The sequence below is a fragment of the Thermobia domestica genome, chromosome 8, assembly GCF_964235325.1.
Source record: "Thermobia domestica chromosome 8, izTheDome1.hap1.1, whole genome shotgun sequence".
Classification (NCBI taxonomy): Eukaryota; Metazoa; Arthropoda; class Insecta; order Zygentoma; family Lepismatidae; genus Thermobia; species Thermobia domestica.
This window is the reverse complement of record NC_137461.1, coordinates 232,298,390-232,322,638: the sequence shown is the minus strand read 5'-3', so window position 1 is coordinate 232,322,638 and position 24,249 is coordinate 232,298,390. Positions and strand designations below refer to the sequence as shown.

The following is a 24,249-nucleotide window of genomic DNA, read 5'->3' as shown; positions in this document are numbered from 1 at the left end:
ATAAATAACTATATTTGACAGGAAACCATAAAGAAATTAAGTGAAATTTCAAAGAAAATCAATCTTGTGTAGATAGGTTCTGTATACAAGGTATTAAATTTAAATATAAAGGCAACTAAGAAAAAATTTGTTGCTTTTTTACCCACCACCTTCGAACATCGATATGTCACCTAACCTGGAAGATCAAAAATAGTCCCCATCAGCATCGACGACCTTCTGAAAACGTTCTGGAAGGCTATGCAATCCATCGTAGTAGAACTTGGTGGGCCGTGAAACGAAGAAAGTATCAGGTGCATTTTGGACTTTTACTAGGGATTTGAACTGGCGTCCTCTAAGGTGATTGTCCAAAAAATGGAACAGGTGATAATCGGACGGTGCAATACCCGGGGTATATAGTGGTTGCAATATTATGTCCCATCCAAGGCGGAAAATGGTACCTGAGTCATCCTAGCCACGTGGGACTTAGCGTTGTCCCGTAAACGAGGACCCATTTGGAATTCAGAAGTGATGTCTCCAGAGTTTTGAGTTTTTGTTGAGCACAGCTCAACTGCTGACAGTACACAGTTGCATTGATACTCTGACCAGCTTGTAGCAGTTCCCGATGCACGATGCACCAAACACACAGAAGGACCTTCTTTTGGTACAGTGCTGAATTCTGCTGTTTTGAAATCGGGTCATGGGATGCTAACCAATGATGACGGCGCCGTGGAGCTTCGTATAGGACACTTTTTATCACATGTCAGCGCCCTGTCCAGAAATGGCTCCGAAAGAGTAAATAAACACAGGCGACTGCCGCGTTGCCTTCTGGCCCGGAGTCAAAATATGAGAGACCCATCGACCCAACTTGTAGTGCTTCACAAGTTGATGGATGTGCTGCCGAAAGGTTTCACCACATACTGAATTGTAGTCCCAGTTCCTCTTGTACATGTGTTGGTCTTCTGGCACGTGGTGTTTTCGGGTGTTTCGTCATCGTTCTTAAACTTGTTAAACGATCGCTGCAATGTCCGCGTCGTCACGACACCCTCACCAAAGCCTGGCATATCTTCTGTCCCGCTACAGCGGTGTTTGACCTCTATTTGAACTCGTTCAGCATACATGCTCTTATGACGCTCTGTGGATGTCCCATGTTCCCTCTGTCTTTACGCAAGTTCACGGTGTGTCTGAATTGCCACAACCAGGTAGTATGTTGGATATACCTACACCAACAACTGACGTTCGCCTTATCTCCACTCGCATTCAACTCACGGTGTGAGGTCCAATTGAACACATACCTCCACGAAAAGGGACAAAACTTTCTTGGTTACCTTTATAGTTATGCACAAAAGTATAGCGTTTGGTCCCAGGCAGAAGTTCTTGATTAAGCATAATAAAAACTATCCTGAATATAATTTATGGATAATAATAATAATAATAATAATAATAATAATAATAATAATAATAATAATAATAATAACGACGGCCCCCCTACACAAACCTGCTGGCTACACCCCTGATATTTATTCATAGTTTTTAAGAAAAACACTGATGTTAATTAATATACAAGATTTACATATTCTTAACAGTGTTTCAGATCTACTAAATTTAGTGTGATCGGAGACAAAAGTGTGTGATCGTTTAGCAAGCAACCATGTGGACAAATAATTATAATATTGCAGAAACAAGTTAAGATAAGTAATTCATTGTAGTAATATTTAAGTATTATATCATTATATTAAAATATTAACAAAACATGTCATATCTATTATATTAACGCATGTACTTTTGAATAAGAATTGAAGCAAGTAACATCTAAAATATTCATTAAGTATTATTTTTCGTTTCTCCATAATATCTGGGTGAATCAGTAAAAATGGGTTTTAATCATACAATTCATTAGCTGTGGATGTGATATTTGTAATTTATAAGTACAGTATATAAAGATATCACCCCTTTATACATAAACATCATTCAAGAGTACAAGTGAAATACTGCATACGCAATTATTCTAGTTGGTATACTGTTTCAAGATGGACAAAAATTCCTCCATAAGACGTCACGGACAGGAAGCCAATCAGAACGCTAAACGCGAACTGAGGCTACTTGTTATTTTATGTATCCTCGTCGCCAAAAGTGCCTTTACATCGCCGTGACGGGTATGTGACCACGCAGTACTCTAAGGAAGGGATGGTTGCACAAGAAATTGTGATTAATTTTGAAGAGTTTTTATTTTGACTAGGGAAATAACGTAGGTATAGGGAGTAAAGGCATAGATTAGAAGCATCAGTGCACTGTCCTTTCTGAAAAGATTCGTATTCTCAATTTTTCAATTTACTGTCTTATATGTTAAGTTAATAATTGCTACTAGCGCTTATCACTCTTCAGGACTTTACTAAGACGTGTTCGCAGGGCACTTTTCTAACTCCTAAATGTGTGCGTGAATTATCTCATTCCTCTCACTGTAATTATTTGAGAATGGAAACTGATTACGCTGAACGTGAATATGTTTCGCTGTCGTAGAACAAGGACAGTAATAAATGTAGATAAGGTTCTTATTATTATACAAAACACAGAACCATTTGACTTATCCTGTATTTATCCTGTATATAGAACAATATAATACAATAACTAAGAAACATCATAATCACTTACGCCCGCAGGATTTTTTCCAGCGGGAGGGGAGGGCAAAATACCGATATAGAGTTTTTCATTTTATTGCCCTATATATGTTAAGTTAAAATCCATAACATTAATATTGATAGCGTATATCGTCTTTCGCCGCTGTAGCCTATTAGTCAGAACATTCATCTCCAGACATGATGTCTTGAGAATAGAAAGAAAGAGATATGAATTATGACGTAATTAATTTTACTGTGCGGTGGCTCAGTGGTAGAGCGTTCACCTCGGGTGCTTTTTCCCGGGTTCTATCCCAGCCCCCGCCAAGTAAACTTTGTGGTGGACAAACACGGTGTGCGTGGGTTTTCTCGTGGTTCTCCCGTTTCCTCTCACTTCTTCATTCCACCATTTCATTCATTACTCATCATCACCGTCTCCTTTAGCCTAACCGGCATAATCGTGGGACGTAAAACTCAAAAATTTCATTTCATTTTTTAATTTTACTGCGCCCTCGATCGATCGATTATTGATTAACTCATACTCCACCAGGCCCCCTGTCTCAGGTATTTCAGCTGCTGGCTTATATATAGGGATCCACGTCAGAAGGGCAGACTAAAGGGCAAACACAAAAAGGCCCAAGTCAAAACGGCACGCGACAAAAGGGACCCGCTACAAAAGGGACAGACCAAAAAGACCACGCGTCAAAAGTGCCCAGGTGAAAAGGTCTCCGGAAAAAAGTGGCCTGAGTCAAAAGGGCCCGAATCAAAACGCCCCTCATAAAAAGGGCCCTGCCCAAAAGGATCACACAAAAAGAACCTGAGTCAAAAAGCTCTACGTCAAAAGGGCCCGTGTCAAAAAGGGGCCCCACTACAAAAGGGCCCAAGTCAGTCATGCATCAAAAGGGACCGAGTTAAAATGTCTCCGCAAACAATGGCTCGAGTCAAAAGGGGTCGAATCAAAACGACCCATATCAAATAGGCTCGGTCAAAAGGGTCCCAAGACAAAAGAGTCCTAGTAAAATGGGAACTGCCTCAAACAAGCCCGGATCAAAGGGGAGCACGCTACAAAAGGGCCCCAGTCATAGTGGCCCCGCATCTAAAGTGCCCGGCTGAAAAGGTTTCCGCAACAAAATGGTCTGAGTCAAAAGGGCCCGAATCAAGAAGCCCCTTATAAAAGGGCTCTAGCCAAAAGGGTCCCACAACAAAAGGACCCGAGTCAAAAGATCCTGTGTCAAATGGTCCCGGGTCAAAAATGGGCGTCGCAACAAAAGGGCTCAGTCAAACGGCCCTGCATCAAAGGGGCCTGGTTCAAAAGGTCTCCGCAAAAGTGGGCCCGAGTCATATCATCTTTCATCAAAAGGACCAGGGTCAAAAGGGTCCCGGGAGGCCGCGGTGGCTCAGTGGTAGAGCGTTCACCTCTGGTGCTAGGGGTCTCGGCTTCAAACCCTGCTCCCGCCAAGTGAACTTTGTGGTGGACAAACACCGTGTGCGTGGGTTTTCTCGAGGTTCTCCCGTTTCCACCCACTTTCTTCATTCCACCATTTCATTCATCTCTCATCATCACCGTCTCCTTTAGCCTAACCGGCATAACCGTGAGACGTAAAACTCAAAAATTTCATTTCATTTCATTTCATTTCAAAAGGGTCCCGCGACAAATGGGCCATGCGTCTAACAGTCCCTGGTTAAAATTGCCCCGCTACAAAGACCTGAGTCAAAACGGCCCCAAGTCAAAAGAGTCTGGTTCAAAAGGTCTCCGCAACAAAAGGTCACAAGTCAAAAGTGGCCCCGCTAGAAAGGGCACGAGTCAAAACGGACCCGCGGCAAAAGGGCTCGGGTCAAACATCTCAGCAACAAAAGGGCAGGAGTCGAAAGGGCCCGAATCAAAACGACCCTCATGAAAACAGACGGCTCAAAAGGGACTGACGACAATAAAGCCCGAGTAAAAAGGGACCTTCCTCAAACGGTTCCGGGTCAAAAGATCTCGGTAACGAAAGGGCCTGAGTCAAAAGGCCCGAATCAAAACGCCCTTCATAAAAAGGGGTCGGGTTAAAATGGTCCCACAACCAAAGGACCTGAGTCAGAAGGCCCTGCGTTAAACAGGCCCGTGTCAAAAAGTGGCCCCGCTACAAAAGGATAACATTAAATCGGACCTTCCTCAAATGAGCCGCGTTAAATGTATTCGTAACAAAAGGGCCGGAGTCAAAAGGACCGAATCAAAACGCTCCTCATCAAAAGAGCCCGGGTCAAAGAGTCCCACGACAAAGGGTCTGAATCGCAAGGGCTCAGCGTAAAACGGGCCCGGGTGAAATGGGGCTCTACTACAAAAATCCTAAGTCAAACGGCCCGTGTCTAAATGGCCTAAGCCAAAACTCTAGGCAACAAAAGGCTCCGAGTAAAAGAGGCCGAATCAAAACGCCCCTCATCAAAGGGCCTGGGTGAAAAGGGTCCCACGACAAAAGGGTTCGAGTCAAAGGGTCCTGCGTCAAACGGACCCGGGTCAAAAGTGGCCTGCTACAAAATGTCCGAGTCAAAATAACCCCACGTCGAAAGGGCCGAGGTAAAAGGTCTCCGCGAAAAAGGGCCCGAGTCATAAGGGCGCTGCGTCAAAAGAACCTGGGTCAAAAGGGTTTTGGGACAGAATGGCCCGAGTAAACAGGAAACTACGTCAAACGGGCCCTGGTTAAAGGGGCACCGCTAGAAAGTGCACGGGTTAAAACGGCCAGGCGTCAGCTGGGCCTCGCGTCAAAGTGGCACAAGTCAGGAAGGTCCCACGTCAAAAGGGAGCGCTAAATACGGTTTCATGGGTAAAAAGCTTTAGATCAAAGCAAGATTGGAGATCAAGCATGCACAAGGGTTTTGTGTCCTGTTAGTAAATTGAAGTGTTTCTGCAAAAGAAGGAAATATATCTGTGGTTATTAGTAACAAATAGAAAATTTGAATGGTGATATTAGTTTTGTTTGCTTGTTGATTGTTTTGCAACAATCGCTTTCGCTTAAGTCGTTCTCCATTAAAGTTTGCTAGCACTCCCGTCATAGGCCGACTGAGTGTATTAGGGCAATTCCGCGGTTACCGTGGAGGGCCCTCAGACTATAACATCAATTTCTAAAATATCGTACAATCAGTGGCGCAACTAGCTATGAGCTCGGGGGCTCATGCCTCCCAGAAACAAACCAGGTCTATCTTATACAGCCCCGCTGCAGACAAATTTCGGTGAAATTTCAAAATAGATCAATGCATAAATGAATATTGACTTAAGTCAAAACTCTGTCGAAAGAGAAAACCCCTACATTAATTTCTTAGAGTAATAAATGTTAGTAAAGAGTGCGTCATTTTATGCAAAAACAAAGATGTACAAAATAATAATTATAGTCCAAATTTTAAAACTTGTAACCGTTAATAATAAGGAATTTGTGAATTGGAATTTTCATTTTAAGGTTTTTTATCAACTTAATAATAAGGATAACTAAATTGCTTGTAATGAGGAGAATTCAAACTTTCAATTTTGTCCATATCAAATGGTGCAGCACGTCGTTTGCGGACTACTATATTGAATATTCTTGTCCCCTCCGAAATAAATTCCTGGTTGCGCCAGTGCGTACAATGAACATATGTGATGAGCCATCGCGTTAAGTAGTGGTAAATTCGTTGTTACAAGATTTGCTTGCAATTCGTTGTTTTTGCAAGCTATGATTTTTATTGATCATTGGAAATTTGATGTCATAGCAAGCACAGGATTTCCAGAAACAAACTTTCAAGAGAATATTTTATAATTATTATTGTATTGCCACACAGGGTGTCTAAAAAGTCCCCTGACATAGGATAGCTCTGTTATTATCAGAGTTACAACAAAATGCTAGAGGAGATACCGTCTTCAAATAAAGTTTTTAATAGACAGTAACTTCATTCATTTATGTTCTGGGTCCAGGTAAATGTTAACGTTGCATTTTCATGTAACATTATGGGCATATAGAGCATACAGCCCGAAGGGCTTGTCCGATTTGAAAAAGTCTTGCACTTTAGATTGAAAACATTATATTTGGAGACAGTTTCTCCTCCTACATTTTGTTGTAACTCTGATAATAAGAGAGTTACCGTATGTCATGGGACTTTTGAGACACTCTGTATAGTAGCTGAAACACTAAACAAATAATAGCCAACAGCTTTTTACTGTGGAAAGAACAGAACAGCTTACTGAAAATTGTAACAAACAACTAATAATAACTTTTGACTCTGGAATGAACACGACGTTTTACTGAAAATGAAAAACACTGCTGAACCACTAAACAACTAATAATTTTACAACGTTAAGATTCTTTTCAGTTCAGATTATGAATGGCAGAGTTCCTGAATAACTTCGTTCACGGACACTAAATTTAACATATCTCTTTCCATTTTCATTAGTAAAAATGTGTCCAAAATGTCCTAACACAAATTAGCTCTGAGATTTGTTTACTCTCTAACTTTAACTTTGAGAAGCACAGTTAACATGTCACTTGTGTGCATGGTAGAGACAACGCATGTTTGTATGCAATGTATAAATTATTAAAACAACTAGACTGACAGAAATTTGTACAAAATTTTCCCTGCACAAGACAGAAAATTTTCACACAATGTGTTTGCAGCATCATTATCACTATTGCTGCAAACAGTGATATTATGAATCCCGTCCAAAATGTTCCATCTCCCATAGCATGCTCAGATATATAATCATCATCTTCTAAGGATTCAGGGGCATCGTTCTCTTCAGGATCATCAAAAACCAGAACGTTTTGACAGAATACACGACAAAGAACTGCTGGAACTCTTTGTATATTTCCTCCTATTTTATATTTAGTTTTCTAGCAAGAACTCTGAAAGCTCCTGCAGACACACCATTCTTCCCGATTTCCGAAAAGTGCTTGGGATCCAGCATTTGGAGTTCATTTGGCTGCTGAAATCTATCACTAACTCATGTAACAGCTGTATTCAGAATTTTCGTTGAAGTTTTTTATTCTGAATAAATCATTTTCACTTAAGGAGTGTATCGAAAAGTAGTTAGCAACATTGGGGGTGTCTGTGTGCACTTGCGAGGCTGCATAGACGGCAAAACCTGGAAGCACCTGGTCAGTTGAAGTCTTGTAAACGGATAGCTGCGTGCTTGTTGCTGTGGTCCGAGTTGAATGGGAAATGTGTGTAAAACGGGAAGTGAAGTGGGAAATCCTGCACAATTGGTGCACCGTCAAAGCCATAACATACAATCAGATAGGAAAAGAGTGTGGGGTTCATCATACAACTGTGAAATCGGTCATTGAGAAATTCGGTGAACATTACAGCTTTGAAGATATGCCGAGATCCGGGCGAAAAAGGGGTTCCAGAAACCTGGACTCGATCGTGAAGTTGTGCGGTTGATACACCAAACTCCATCAATGTCTGTGCGGGATTTGGCTACTAAAGCGAGAACGTTCATAGGAACGATTCAGCGTACAAGGCCAGGCATAATTTGAAGACCCATAAGAAGCAAAAACGTGCGAAACAAACACCAAAGCAGAGACAAACGGCACAAACAAGAGCCCGCAAGCTGTATGACAACATCGTAAAGTCACCAGAGCGATGTGTGTTGATGGACGATGAAACGTACGTAAAAGAGGACTCAAAAACACTGTCTGGACCCCAATATTATACTGCACGCAATGCTGGGGATGTATGTGCTGCACAGAGGTACGTTGACGTGGACAAATTTGGGAAAAAGGTACTGGTATGGCAGGCAATCTGCTCCTGTGGTTTGTGCTCCGATATTTTTATGCAGAATCCACCATAAACGCAGAAGTGTACCGAAAAGAATGTCTACAAAAAAGACTGCTGCCATTGTATAAAAGGCATACAATACCCCCTGGTTTTGGCCCGACTTAGCAACAGCACACTATGCTAATACGACAGTACGGTGGCTCAATGAACAGAACATCGAGTTTGTAGGAAAACACATGAATCCACCAAACTGGCCACAACTCCGTCCAATCGAAAGATGTTGGGCAATTGTCAAACGCAACTTCCGAAAGAATGATAAACCAGTGCGCAACATGGCGGACTTCAAGAGAAACTGAGCTGCAGCATCGAGGAAATGCACTATCGAGACTGTGCAACGGTTAATGGCTGGAATTAAACAGAAACTACGTTCATATGTACGACGGGACATGTAAGTTGTATTTTCTTTGTCATGTAGATACATAGAGGTTCTCTATTAATAAAAATGTGGGTTTGCTTCACTTTTTATCTTTTCTTCTGACTTTCCTGACATATGCAATGTTGCTAACTACTTTTCGATACACTCCTTATATTTAAGTACTTTTCCAGTTCAACTGCCGCAAGGTCTCCTGACATTTTCTTCTTTAAGATTCTTCTGGGCGGAAAGTCTTTTTCCATTGCTATCTCTACACCAGATTGCACAAGCTGTTGTTTTTTTCACACAAAATATTTTTGTATTTTCGTAAAGCTTAAACAGACATCTTTTGCCACTATTTTCTTCTGAAGCTGCTGCAGCAAGTTGTGTACAAGTCTCCAGGTTGTACGATAGTCCAATCCGTGAGACTGCAGGTATTTTGAAACATGCTTCGTTTCTGTAAACAAGTCCTGAAACACAGAACACATCATTACAGTGTTAAATTCTGTCAATTTATTCAGCAAAGTTTAGCTTCAAATGTTGATATCGCATTAAAACTCCAGTCCTGTACATCATCATTGAGAAAAATAAAAATGAAAGAAATCTTGATGATGATACACAGACGTCTCGTCTTGGCTTCATGTTTCGTAGCGAAACACGTTAGTGTCGACTACCGCATTTAGTGCCTTGTTTTTGCTCCACAATCGTGTTGCACCAACTTGTTGAACTTTTCGTAGTTTCTCATGTCCCTCGTGGCTTGCATCAATCATTTTTTCCAAACATTATTTCTTTTGTAGTATTCAGACAAAACACGGCACTGGTTTCAACCACACCAAATAAATTTTCAGCTTCAGGTATCTACTCAGTCAAATTTGTCATAACCAAATTAAGAGCATGAGCCACGCATTGGTGTAAATGATTTCAGGATTATCCTTCTCCAGTAATGCTTTAACTCATTTATAGCATCCACTCAAGTTAGCAGCTCCATCAAAAGAGCAGGTTACAATATCAGACATCAAAACATTGTTGGCACAAAGTTCAACATTTTGTTTTCATTTTAAGTTACTTGTCTTATAGTGTCACTCTTTACGACAACTGCTAACAGCCGCCCAAATACTTGACCGCTTATAACGCAGAGAATTACTATAGTAAGCTGATTCAGCACTGAAACATCTTAAATAGAATCAACCATTATGCTGAAAATGACCGCTTTCTTGGCGTCTTCCACTGTTTTCTCCTGCAATTTTGTAAACATTTTTGATAGAAAATATTTTTAAAAAATACGCTGTTTTTCCATTTTTGATTTATCAAATATAGACCTACAAGATGTATTAACCTCCATAAAGGACCAATCAGCCTGTGGTTAAATATGGACCCAGCTACAAACCAGACCCCAGTCTTCAACGATGAAAGGGCCCCAACTGCCCAACATAATGAAAAAAGTTCCAGGTCCCAACAGCTCAACATGATGAAGAAAGTGCCTAGGAGCCCAAACGCTCAATGAAATGAAAGAAGGTCCCCAACTGCCCAATATAATGAATAAATGACTCAGGGCCACAACTGCTCAATGTAATGAAAGAAGGCCCCAACTGTCCAATATATTGAAAGAAGGGTCCAAGGCCCCAGGTACAAACTAAATCACAGTTTCTGATAATAAAGACAATAGTGAAAGATGGACCTAGCCACAAATCCAGTAACAAAAGGACCTTATTGAAAAAGATAACTTACTGATTGATGAAAGGATGGAAGAGGAGTGTGTGTTGGGAACATAATAACAGTGATCTACCGAATTATTTAGCTTTCTTCTGTTTTAGCTTTTCTCTCTTTCTCTTTCTTTATTGTTTCATATTTTTGTCTGAGAGGGCCTAGGCGATTGCGGCCTAACGGCTCTGGCTAGTCTGCCCCTGACTCCCGTCTTTCTGAGTTTGTATTCTCGTGACATAGCCCAATCAAACTTTATCTATTGCTGATTTTCCCCTTACTTGTAAAATTCCATTTCTACTCCTGGATCGAAGTATAATATGAAAAATATTCTGTGGAAAAGATTAGTTTAATTTTACTGTGAGCATACATATGTGGATCTGTATACAGGGTTAGTGAAAAGTATTGGTACAGAACAATAATAACGAGATGCGCGGACGGAAGAAAAATAAATGTTACAAATGGTATTATTGCAAAACCTGCATTGATTTGGAGTGTGGTCAACATGGGAGGCATCTTGAATTCCGCCATATTGCATATCGAACAATATTGTTTTAAATGTAAAAGGTTATGATTTTACACTTCAACTTAGGCTTGAATATTCCCACAAATGAGAATGTGAACTCATTTATTTCACACCATTTGTTTGAGACAGAGTGTGCTATGTTTGACATATGTATCTAATAGAAAAAAATGTATCATGACAGGACAGTAACAAAGAGATGCATAGACGGAGGAAAAGCAAATGTTACAATTCGGCATTGGTGTAGAAACTGCGTTAAATGATTTAGTATACATCATAGTAGCCATCTTGAATTGCGCATATTGTATACCACACAATATTTTTAAATAAAAAGAGGTATGTGTTGAGTTTTGATTTTGAGTTTAACGCAGTGGCAAGGCCTGAGAGGAGACAGGGGAGACAGCTTCTACCCTTTAGAATGTTATATATATTAAGCCATTAAGCTTAAATTACTAACTTAAAATTTTGCAATTTAGATTCTGAACTTAAAATTTCCTATAATTTATTCTGAGCTTTTTTTTTAATGCTTCCATATGAAAGACAGAAAGCAATAGGTCTCGAGAGACCTTGAACATTATTCCTATAGAAGCGTAGGAGAAACAAACAACCACGTGAGAAGTTAAAGTCCAAAGACTCGTGCTATGTAGTACAGTGAAACCTCTCTAAAGCGGACAGCCATGGGGAATCACAAATTGTCCGCTTTAGAGAGGTGTCCGCCTTAGAGAGGTTTCAATATTTTATGACGTAAATTAGTAAACAAGGTAATACGCAATTAGAAAACAAATATCTTTGCATGAATCATGTATTTACGAATATTACAAAAATGCCTGAATTATCCTCCACCACCCAATACTCTATGTTCGAGGCACAACATGGAAATAAGATGATACAGTTCTCTGCATTTTACACTTGCTACTACTTACTACATTTTTGGTATGTTGTTTTAATTTGTGAGTTAATTGCAGCCCAGTAGTGTCTTTTTTCAGACAATATGTGTACCCGCGGGCCAAAAATACCAAACTTGTCTTCTGCTTGCTTACAGATTCTAGCAAAACAGTACCATAACGTATCGTCCCAAATTGTGGGTAGCTGTCAAACACTTTTCTGTCTAAAACAGTTTGAGTGGGAGTGGATGCAAGCAAAGGACATGAGAGTGTTGTTAAACAGAGACTTTGTCTGGGTTGCTGAGCAGCCAGTTGAGGAAGAAAAATGTCACAATGCTTCCTTGATGGCACATGTATGAATTACTAAAAATGTATTTTTACTGCACTTTCCAACTTGTTTCTAGAGAAAGTGTCCGTAATACGGAGGTAAATAATAGCTATAAAAGACAGGAAAGACTGTCCGTGTCCGTACTAGAGAGTGTCCTCTTTAGAGGGGTTTATCAATATGATTTTTCCTATTACAGTGTTTGGGGATTACAAAATATGTCCGTTACGGGAGGTGTCCGTTGATAGAGGTTTCACTGTAGTGCTTGCGAAAAGACAGTTGCTGTTCTGACTACGTTTACAGGGCTACCTATCTTCATTTTAAGCTGGATTTGTAACAGAAACAGACCGCTATTTCTTCTTATTTGTTTTTATTTTAAACCATCTTTCGAGCTCCCTCTATAAAATGTTAAGTTGTTGTAACTTACTCTTGAAGAACATTAGTATATATATATTGTTCCTGTATGTCTCCAACATCAGAATAAAAAAAAAGAAGACTCCCTAACGAAAAGTTTAGATGTATTGGCAATTCTATCACTTTTATGTTTTCGAGAGTGACAAGTACTTTTACATGTCCCGGTAGATGCCCCCCCCCCCCGGTTCAAATTTTGAAAAAGAGAAACCTTTTTGTCTTGGTCTGGGGCCTGGATCAAGGTACCCGTGACCAAATTTTGGTAACTCGGTCCACTCGTCTGGTCCGCTGGCTCACACAGACACAAGATAGATAGATAGACACACAAACAAACTCTACTTTATTTATATTAGATTCTTCGCTCAATAATTGTGCAGATGAAGGATTTGAAAAATACAAAAATCTGGTCATTGTAGAACTAATAAATTATAGAATATTTAGTATGCATCAACAAATTATTCCATACGGCAAACTGAATGACTTAATATCCACCTTTCCTAATACTTTTTGCTCAGATCAGCTTAAGAATGAACTTATCAACATATGTTCCGATAGAACAAACACATTTCTCTTCCCGAATACTTGAAATATATTCTCAGTAATGAACCTCAAAACATATATCAGGAAACAACGAAGCTGCTAAATATGGTATTGAGCATTCCATCAATTCCATTTTTTTTAAAACATTCAATGAATGCCCTGAAAAGAGTGTAACTTACTTAACGAACAGCATGACAAACTTTCTGAATTACGGACACTTTCAATAAAGAACTTGGTATGGAAGCTTTGTAGGATATTTGAATTCAAAGAAAGAACTATTAATATTTTTGCCGAAATAAAGAATAAGGTATGGAGCTCATTTACAAGACTGTAAGGCAGCGTTTCCCAACCGGTGTGCCGCGAATGGGTCGCTGGTGTGCCGCGAAGAAATCGAAACAATATTATTAATTCTATAGCAATCAAATTGCAAGACTTAGGGAAAAAGGTATATTTGTATTTCACATTACTATGAACCTCTACTGTGAATCTACAGTTTTAAGTTTCATATTTTGTTACTTTTCATACTGCCTTTCATATTAAGTTTCACACTGTATTAAAAAAAAGTATTTTTTTTCATTGTTATGACCACTATTGCTTCTTTATTGTTGCAAATTATTTCATAACTTCAAATTGTAAAATATCATTCAATTCTTTCGGCAAAGCAAACATTTAAAAGTAAAGGATATTTGTTGGTTCGTCCGTTATTTAGTAGTCGTAGTGAAAGGTTGGATAGTTTTCGAAAAAGAAAGTGTATTTTTAAAAACTTGAGTCCTATATCTTATTGCAATTGTTTTCTATTTTTAAATTACAATGAAAAATAAGCATAATGATTTATTACGGAGAGCTTTGTTCTCCGTGAGAAGGATGTCAGTAATCACAGAAAAAAATGCCACGGTATTTTATATTTACAAATAATAATAATAATAATAATAATAATAATAATAATAATAATAATAATAATAATAATAATAATAATAATAATAATAATAATAATAATAGTAGTAGTAGTAGTAATAATAGTAGTAATAATAATAATTCTATAAGTATGCCGCGAGAATTCATGTTACACCTGTAGCGTGCCGCAAGTTGAAAAAGGTTGGGAAACGCTGCTGTAAGGTATAAATTAAGTAAGGTATTTGGTATTAGGTATTAAGTTAGGTGTTGTAAGGTGTTTGGTTTTTTACTTCTATCGTTTTCTTTGTTTACTTTACAGTTCATTTCTAAGGTATTTAGAAATGACTATCCCTAAGAAGGGTATGGGGAAGTAATGCCCCCATTTCTTGCAAATGAGGTACCATTCAGAAATCTATGCTTCGATAAAAAATATTATTCACCAAATTTCACTAATTATAAAATTTTATACTTAAAGGAAGAGATTAAACATATGGCTTACAAATACTATATATATACAGTGAAACCTGTCTATGCTGGCCAACATTGGTTCCATTGAAAAGTGGCCAACTTACAGAAAATAAGTATGATTCGTGTATTTTTGGAATAGGATTTCTAATATTACTTGGTTGTTAATAAGCCATGGCACGACAGTTACAATCATTTAACTACTTTTTGTTGATGAGCTACAAGTGCTTCCCTCGGAGCAAACGATGTCTTGAGAAATGTTAAGGGAATTCATATTTTAAAACCTCCACTACCTTTTGACAAGAAGTCATGTGCCAATAGTTGAGAATTGAGATGGTTAGCTTTAGCCTTGAGAATTTTCCGGAATTACTAAAGCTCCCCACTGATGAACGGAGCTGATAGGCCATAGCTAATGATTTTACCAAAACAGATAGGGTAAACAAATACGTGCAATCGTTTCCGGAATTCCTGTACGTGCTTTTTCTTATTCATGTCTTCCTTCCCCAACCCTTTATCAGGGTAGTGTTCTGGCCTTTGACCTCCAAGAACAAATCTTGGGAATCTATGCTTCTTTGTCTCCACTTACAAATACAGAACATCTGCCTCGCGTATGGGAATACGAAAGACTTAAGAAAAACAACAAAATGGTACTTTGCGTGACCAAGATATGCAGGTAAATTTATCATTATCATCATAGGGTAAACATTGTTTCAATGTGGCCAACTTCCAAGATAGACAGGTGGCCAACTTAGAGAGGTGGCCAAGTTGACAGGTTTTACTATATATATATATATAAACATACATTGTGGCCCATTTTAATCTTTCCACGGAAATATCTCAAGAATGGTTGTACATAAATGAACTCAACAAAAACTCAAATAAGAAATACCATGGGGCAAATCGAATGATGATATCGGGGTGCCCCCAGGGCCGCTCTTCAAGTGGGCCCGAGGCCAACTTAAAAATTTTAAATGGAAACATGGGGCGAGTGAGACTTCATTCGATAGATCTTTAAAAACTAAAAAGCGATGTGGCAAACGGGTTTTCCTATAGATCACCGTATTCAAAATTGCCGCCAAAATATGTTACTTATATCAGACAAACGTCCAGTAGCACTAATATGAAAACGGTTGAACATAAATGAATCAAACAAAAACTCAAATAGGAAAGTCATGGGGCAAATCGAATAATGTTGTCACGGTGCGCTCAGGTCCGCCTTCCATGGGGGCCCAGGCCCAACTTAGAATTTTTAAACGAAAATATGGGTCACTTGATACATCGTTCAATAGATCTTCATACACTAAACAGCGTTGTGGCAAAAGATTGTTCATATGGGTCACGGTTTTCAAAATGGGCGCCAAGACATCTTGCCTGTATCAGATAAAACGTCCAGTATCACTAATATAAAAACGGTTGAAAATAATAGCGGATGTACAGAATAGAACTCCTATAGGAAATCACAGAGGGTATTATTTATTTCAAGCCTCGAGAATGATCCAATGGAGAAAAAGATTATTAAAGTATGAGTGATAATGCTAAAGAGGAAATCTAATTCTTAGAAAATTATCTTTCCGATCTCCTTCCGTAAGGGGTGAAGCGGAAATGAATGGTAAAATTTCAAATGAGAACCCCCACATTTACTTGCAATAGGTATGGTTTGTGTGAAACACTTGGTTGAGTTGATTTTGGGTTTAACGTCTCGTTCAGCAGCGAGGCTATATGATACGTGGACCTACTGATTAACGTGCAATCCAAACTACACGTGCTCCCGCCGGGAATCGAACCCGGGTCTCCCACGCCAAAGGCGCGTACACTAACCGCTTAGCCACGGAGGAGCTCCTGAACCACTTGGGGTGTACAAGTGACTGGTACTGTAATGAACCAATATTCTGCAGACGACTTTTGAGAAAACCAACGTTTCTACACATTGTTCTAAAATTGCATTGTTCGACAAATTGGTTTCGCATTTCAGTTGATTTATTTTGCACAAATTATTTCATGCAATCAAAATGGAAGGTACCGTTTAACAAGACTTTTACCTACTTTTTTCCATTACAGACATATACCTCATAAAAACATGTATCAGATAATTTTGTTGTGTAGATACAATTTGCAAAAACTAAAGTTCTCGTTTGGAATTTCACCGTTCCTTCCCGTCCCCTTCACCCACTTATCGTTGGACTGTTTTCTAGGAATTAGATTTCCTCCTTTGCATTATGGCACATTTACTCTAATCATCTTCTCCTCCCTTGCAACATTTTCGAGCCGTGGAATGATAAATACGCTCTGTGATTTCCTGTAGGAGTTTTATTCTGTTCATCAGTTATTATCTTCAACCGTTTTCATATTAGTGGCACTGGCCGTTTTATCTGATACAGGCAAGATGTCTTGGCGCCCATTTTGAAAACGGTGGCCCATATGAACAATCTTTTGTCACAACGCTGTTTAGTGTATGAAAACCTAGGTATCACGTGACCCATATTTTCATATAAAACTTCTAAGTTGGGCCTGGGCTAAGATGAAAGGCAGCCCTGGGGGAACCGCGACAACATTATTCGATTTGCCCCACGACTTTCCTATTTGAGTTTTTGTTTGGTTCATTTATGTTCAACCGTTTCCATATTAGTGCTACTGGACGTTTATGTGATGCAGGTAACATATTTTGGCGGCCATTTCGAACACGGTGACCGATATAAAAATTCTTTTACCACATCGCTTTTTAGTTTTTGAAGATCTATCGAATGAAGTCTCACTCGCCCCATGTTTCCATTTAATATTTTTAATGGCCCTTGAAGAGCGGCCCTGGGGGCATCGCGACAGCGCCGTTCTATTTGCCCCATGGTATTTCCTATTTGAGTTTTTATTCAGTTTATTTATGCCCAAACGTTTTCGAGATATTTCTGTGGAAAGATTAAAATGGGCCACCTTGTATATATAATGTGTGTGTCTACTCCGCCACTGGTTTAACGTTCCGTTCAGCAGCGAGGCTATATGAAAAAGGGCACTATGTCACAAATTGATGCTAGAATCTTTCTACAAACTACGTTCATCGTCCGTTTCAAAAGCATCGTAGTTTACATTATATGTTATTTCCGTAATTTCTCGGGGCGAAAATATGCCACTATCATAAGAACCACGACTTGTCGCGGTGGTATTCATAGCCATAAACTCAACTAAAAAGAAGAAGAAATAGTAAGCAAACTACAAGAAGGATGCGTAACAACCATACACACTTCCACTGGCTAATAGAAAAGGGGAAAACAAAAATAGCTACATGTTTTTGCCTTTTGAGTACTCATATCTTTTTGGGAATATATACTTGACACATGTCATTTAAATCTACGCAATACGCATGAAGGTGAAAAATATTCGTGAAAAGTAAACAGAAGGGACTAGTTGTTGCTGCTGTTGTATTCTAACAGTCAACTCAATGTTCAACTAACGGAACTGACCTTGATAGCTACTGACTAAACGCCTTGGGTCTCTTGCAGCTATACAGTGAACTGTGTGCGATCTGAGTCACTCTCTCTGCAAGCCCGGGTGTGCTTGCGAAAATACTGTTTGCTTTTCTTGCCTTGGGGCAAGGATTAAGAAAGCATTCTTGCACACCTTGGAGTGGGACGGAGTAACATAAAATGATCGAAAGACGACCGATGTTAATATAGAGTTAATAGTTTCGAGCAGTGGCGTATACTGGTTTGAAAGGATGGGCTACCACTGACCTTGTATATTATTATTATTATTATTATTATTATTATTATTATTATTATTATTATTATTATTATTATTATTAATGATAATAATAGAAAAAGTAATAATAATAATAATAATAATAATAATAATAATAATAATAATAATAATAATAATAATAATAATAATCATTAAATTTGCATAAACATGAACAACAAGTGGTCGTGTCTTTTTCTTTTTTTGAACGTTTGTTTTGAGACCATTAATGTTTTCCATCGAAAATGAAATTCCACCATACATTTGCGCAGTTAACAAACTATTCTCGGGCCCTTTTGTTGCGGAGTTTTTTGACCGGAGCGCTTTTGATGAGGGGCGTTTTGATTCGGGCCTTTTGACTCGGGCCCTTATGTTGTGGAGACATTTTGACGCGGGGCGTTTGACTTGAGCCCTTTAATAGCGGGCCCATTTATGACAAAGGTGCGTTTGACGCAGGTCTTTTTGACTTTGGTCATTTTGTCGTGGGACCCGTTTGACCGGGCTCTATTTATGAGGGGGGTTTTGATTTGGCTCCTTTCGATTCGCGCCCTTTTAACCCGGGGCCCATTTGACTCGGGCCCTTTTGCAGCGGGTCCCTGTTTCACCTGGGCCGTTTGACGCAGGGCCTTTTGACTTGGGTCAGTTTGTCGTGGGACCCTTTTGACCGGGCCCTATTTATGAGGGACATTTTGATTTGGCCCTTATTGACCAGGGCCCGTTTGATGATGGGCGTTTTGATTCGGTAGTTCACTCGCGCCCTTTTGTTGCGGAGACTATTTGACCCGGGCTCTTTGATGCGGGGTCGTTTGACTCAGGGGCCGCGGTGGCACAGTGGTGGAGCGTTAACATCTGCTGCTTGGGATTCCAGGTTCGATTCCAGCCCACGCCAATTGAATTTTGTTGTGGACAAACACTGCTGCGTGGGTTTTCACCCGGGCTCGTTTGACGCAGGGCCTTTTGACTTGGGTCATTTTGTCGTGGAACCCTTTTGACCCGGACTCTTCTTATGAGGGGGCTTTTGACTCGGACCCTTTTGACACATTGCCGTTTGACTCGGGACCTTTTGTAGCGGGACCCATTTTCACCCGGGCCCCTTTGACGCAAGGTCTTTTGACTTATGTCATTTTGTCGTGGGACCCGTTTGACCCGGACTCTTTTAATGAGAGGCGTTTTGATTCGTCTCCTATCGACTCGGGCCCTTTTAACCGGGAAACTTTAGACACAGGGCCGTTTGACTCGGGCCCTTTTGTAACGGACCCTTTCCCACCCGGTCCCGTTTGACGCAGGGCCTTTTGACTTTGGTCACTTTGTCGTGGGACCCTTTTGACCCGGGCTCTATTTATGAGGGGCGTTTTGATTTGGCCCCTTTTGACGCGAGCCCTTTTGATTAGTTGCGTTTCGATTCGGGACTTTTGACTCGCATCCTTTTGTTGTGGAGACCTTTTGATCCGGGCCCTTTTCACGCAGGGCCGTTTGACTCGGGGAAAGCTGTGGCTCAGTGGTACAGCGTTCACCTCTGCTGCTTGGGGTCCCGGGTTCGATCCCAGCCTTCGCCAATTGAACTTTGTGTTAGACGAACAACGTGTGTGTGGGTTTTCTCGGTGTTCTCCCGTTTCCTCCCACTTTCTTCATTCCACCATTTCATTCATTACTTAACATCCCCGTCTCCCTTAGCCTAACCGGCATAATCGTGGGACGTAGAACTTAAAGATTTTTCTATATCGGTATTTTGCCCCCCCCCCCCCCCGTTGGAAAAATCCTGCTTGCGTTAGTGATTATGATGTTGCTTAGCTACTGTATTATATTGTTCTATACACGGAATAAATACTTCTGTGTTTTATATAATAATGAGAACCTTATTTACATTTAGTATTGTCCTTGCTTTAGGACAGCAAAACATATTCATGTTAAGCGTAATGTTTCCATTCCCAAATAATTACAGTGAGGTGAATGATATAATTCATGCACAGATTTAGGACTTAGGAAACATGTCGTAGTAAATTCCTGAAGATTGAAAAGCGCTAGTCGCAGTAATTAGCTCAGTCGGTTCCTATAGTTCCTTAGTGAATTACATAAATCTTTCAGATGTTGTATCTCTTTCTTTCTCTTCTCTCTACATCATGTCTGGAGATTAATGTTTGGACAAATAAGCTAAGTGGCAATTTTAAAAAGTAAGTTGATCTACGCTATCAGTGACAGATGTTGTGGTGTTTAACTTAACATATAAGGCAATAAATTGAAAAAACAGAGATGACAGTGCACTGATGCTTGAAATCTGTGCCTTTACTCTCTATATCTACGTTATTTCCCTAGTCAAAACAAAAACTCTTCAGAATTAATCACAAATTCTTATGCAACCATCCCTTCCTTAGAGTACTGCGCTGTCACATACCCGTCACGGCGATGTAAAGGCACTTTTGGCGACGAGGATACCTTGATCCAATCCTCGCAACACGTGATCTTATTTGCCCCCTCAAGCTAGTAGCCACGAGAGCTGGAAGATCTTATCATTTCTTCTTCCTAATTTCCTAAATTTTTAAAACAACTAAACCTATGTGTTATAATATTTAAGATCTTAGTTTCCAAAAAGTTCTCTTTCGCTAAAATTTCCAAGTTGGATCACATTTTTCCCTATAATTACAGATTAATATTGTTGATAGAATTTCAATAGAATTTCACTTATGCCACACACCAAGGCCATTATGGCGTGTGAAAAAAGATTTAACGATTAAAATTGCACCATTTTTTTGTGAATGATCTTAATTGTGATGTTTATTTTACACATCACTAAGTATTCACTTATCTGCCTTGATTCAAATTTTAGTCAATATCCCTTATGTATCTAGACAGGACCATTTAACTAGTAAGGAATGAATAAGATAGTTGGTTTCATTACTATCTGGTATCAAAAGTAACACAGAAAATCGAAAATTAATGAATTTGATTGATTATGTAGATTACAGTCATGTACGAACATTCAACAACACACGTTAATTATTATTCCTCCAATATGATGGACTGAAATTTGTTATAGTTTCAAAAAGCAGTGCTCTTGACTTACATGTTAGATATCTGAAACGTACAATTGTTTCGCTTCATAAATTATTGATCAGCACTACGAGCTCTAACATTCGGTAATAGAGCATATTAGAATGAGTAAACGCAGAAATGAACACGTTATCAACAGGCAATGAACAATATTTAATTGATACCGAATTGTTAACAATTTTAATATTCAGACAAGTTCACAAAAATAATACATTCACAAAGTCATATAACAAAACAATAACGACTCAAAAGACAGACAAGAACAATGAGAACTACACCACTGTTTTTTATTTTTTTTACATAGATTTCACACTGATTTTTTTTCTTACTGATCTTGTGGTATTCCGAGGAACTGAAGGATGTCTCCAAGTGTTACCCCTTCCAGTGCCTCATTTAGAACCTTCTTAATGGCTGCCACAATCTTCTCATTCAAGAGATCCTCTACCTTATTGATGGTGGCGGTGGCTAGATCGCTCAGAACGGAATTTAGTATGTCACTAAGCGCTCCTCCCCCTAAAAGACCACCTATGTATCCCTAGAAAACATAATAAAAGAATATTCTTAATTTCTGTTGCCGCCTGAAACTGAAAATATAATTCATTCTTAATATAGAATATCCACATTAGATACTTTTCTTTATGAGACAACATGCTAGTATTTCTTTATTTCTAAACAAGAAAACTAAGTTATTTTAGTTATGTGCAGTATTCCAATTAAAAAGCAAGACAGATCTTTATTCATTTATTATTATTCATTGACTAAGAAGGTAGTTGTGTCACGGAACATTTTCATAGTGCTGTGACCTTGGAAACACGTGCAGAAATTAACATCTTGGATTGTCGCAATAGTGGATTGTAACGCGGCTATGATTGTATAGACTGGTGTTGTGATACCTCGTCACAGTTTCAATAATGAATTCATGCTTAAGGAAACCTGCAACAAAACATTTGAGATATTGGAATGGATTAATGGATACAATTGGTACCAGGTCAAAAAAGAAAAAAGACGACGCGCAACCAGATCCAACCACGTCTGTCAGAACAACGGAAATGGTTGTCAAAGTTCGAGACTTATTTTTAATTACCGAAATACAAGTGTTAGATTAGTACGAGACCTCGTTGGAGAGGGGGGGAGCTAATAAATAATAAACTTTTTCGCCAATATATATAAAATGAAAGATTTAAGGAAACGTAAGCTGTGCTCCGTCCTGTAACGGAGAAACAAATTGGAAAGAGTGTGTTATTGCATTCGTTAGTTTTCGGACCAAAAGACGGGTAAAGGGTAAGTATCAGCTCCCGCATACTCGCAAGAGCTCCATATGTGTTTACTTAACTTCTCTCAAATTGAAAGAAGCATTTTTGACGGAATTCCCATTATCCGGAAAGCAGGGACGAGGACCTTGAATATGATTACAGTCGAAGACTTACAGGAATCATTCCATGATTTTTTGGATAATACAAAGTCGTGTGTCCGCGAAGGAGGTTCCTACTTTGAATAAGCAGAGGCAAAGGTTTGTGTTTGTTAATCATTTATCTCCCACCGAATCAACCTATTTCCTTAATTGCTGTGCTCCGTGTTTATGTTAAAAATAAGAAAAAAAGCTAATTACAACCTTAAGTATCCATATTTACCTAATAATTATGTTTCTAGTATTTTAGGTTACGTAGAGTATAGTAAAGTTAGGTTTGATTATTTCGATAAACAAATATGTTTTCATACACGATTGGTATGTGTTAGCGCAGAAAACTGTTGGTGTTTGTATCTTGTAATGTAAGATAGACATCATATTACTTCCTAATTATAAAACATTCTTAACGTTATCCTTACCAGATACCGGTAAATTACTTAAACTAAAGATAATTTGTAGTTAGCATAATAATCACAACTTCGATTTTAACACGTTAGCTGCCATGTGGGTCCGATCGGACCTACGAGAGTGATCTAAAAAAAATGTTCTTGTAGGTCCGATCAGACCCACAATTTCTAATTCGCCGAATTGACGTTAGAGTACTTGTATTGTTAAATCCTGTCTCTACTGTTAATGAACTGTAGTGTTTTTATTACACATGTAGGTTTCGGTCTTTGATATTGATTATTAACGCCGCTAGGGGCGTTAAATACCAAGTAACAAGCGTTTGTTGCTTTTGTAGACCCGATCGGACCTATGTTTTGCTTTTTCAGAGACATGTTAAAAAGTTTAACAATGGATTCATTATTTATTCTAATTTATTTTCACAAGATGTCAGTGTCCCTGTCATTTGCTGAATTTTCAGAAAAGTCTAGATCACTACACTGCTATTACTAATGAGATCGAGTTCTGCGCATATTTCTTCGTTTTTCATTGCACAAAGATATTACTTATTAGCACTAAAAGCAAGATGAATATATCCACACTTCTCACTTCTGCACATGTAGTAATAAACAAATAACTTTCTAACAGAGTTGCCAGTTCAACTGTAATTTACCCCCTTGCCCATAAACAAAATATACACACGTAGGTCCGATCGGACCCCCAACTTTTATGCACGCGGATTCACTACCATGCCTTAGATTATCTTTCAATATTAATATTATGTTTAAAAAATATGAACAAAACAAGAATAATGTAAGTAAGCACGCTTGGCACTCTACCGGTGAACAACAAAATTCACCATTGGCAGCTAACGTGTTAACCAAGCCATTTTAACCTCCAGAACAAACTTCTTAATATGTTCAACATTATTTTCTTAATAATAGTACATGCTTAAATTTAAAGTTAGATATTAAGATATGCTTTAGGTATTTTAGTTTAAATGTTTGTATCGTAACTTTTATCTCCATATAACGAAACGACCACACATACGTATATTTGAAAAATAGTAAAAGGGGAAGTCGTTGTATATGAAAATTGGCATGTTAATCAATTCGGGAATTTACTGGAACGCAAGTGAAGCTTCAGAGTTGTTATAGGAATGACATTTTTACAGTCACTAAATGTAATGTATGAGGATGACTCATTAGTAATG

General features: G+C 38.9%; 1 protein-coding gene across 1 annotated transcript in view; it reads right to left on the bottom strand.

Annotated features, from left to right (window-relative positions):
* Positions 1-24,249, bottom strand: part of LOC145691956 (uncharacterized) — a 233,440-nt gene that overhangs the window by 83,422 nt on the left and 125,769 nt on the right. The window contains exon 6 of the mRNA XM_081767256.1: positions 21,574-21,779. Within this exon, the coding sequence (XP_081623382.1) occupies positions 21,574-21,779 (206 nt within the window). The remainder of the gene's footprint in view (positions 1-21,573; positions 21,780-24,249) is intronic.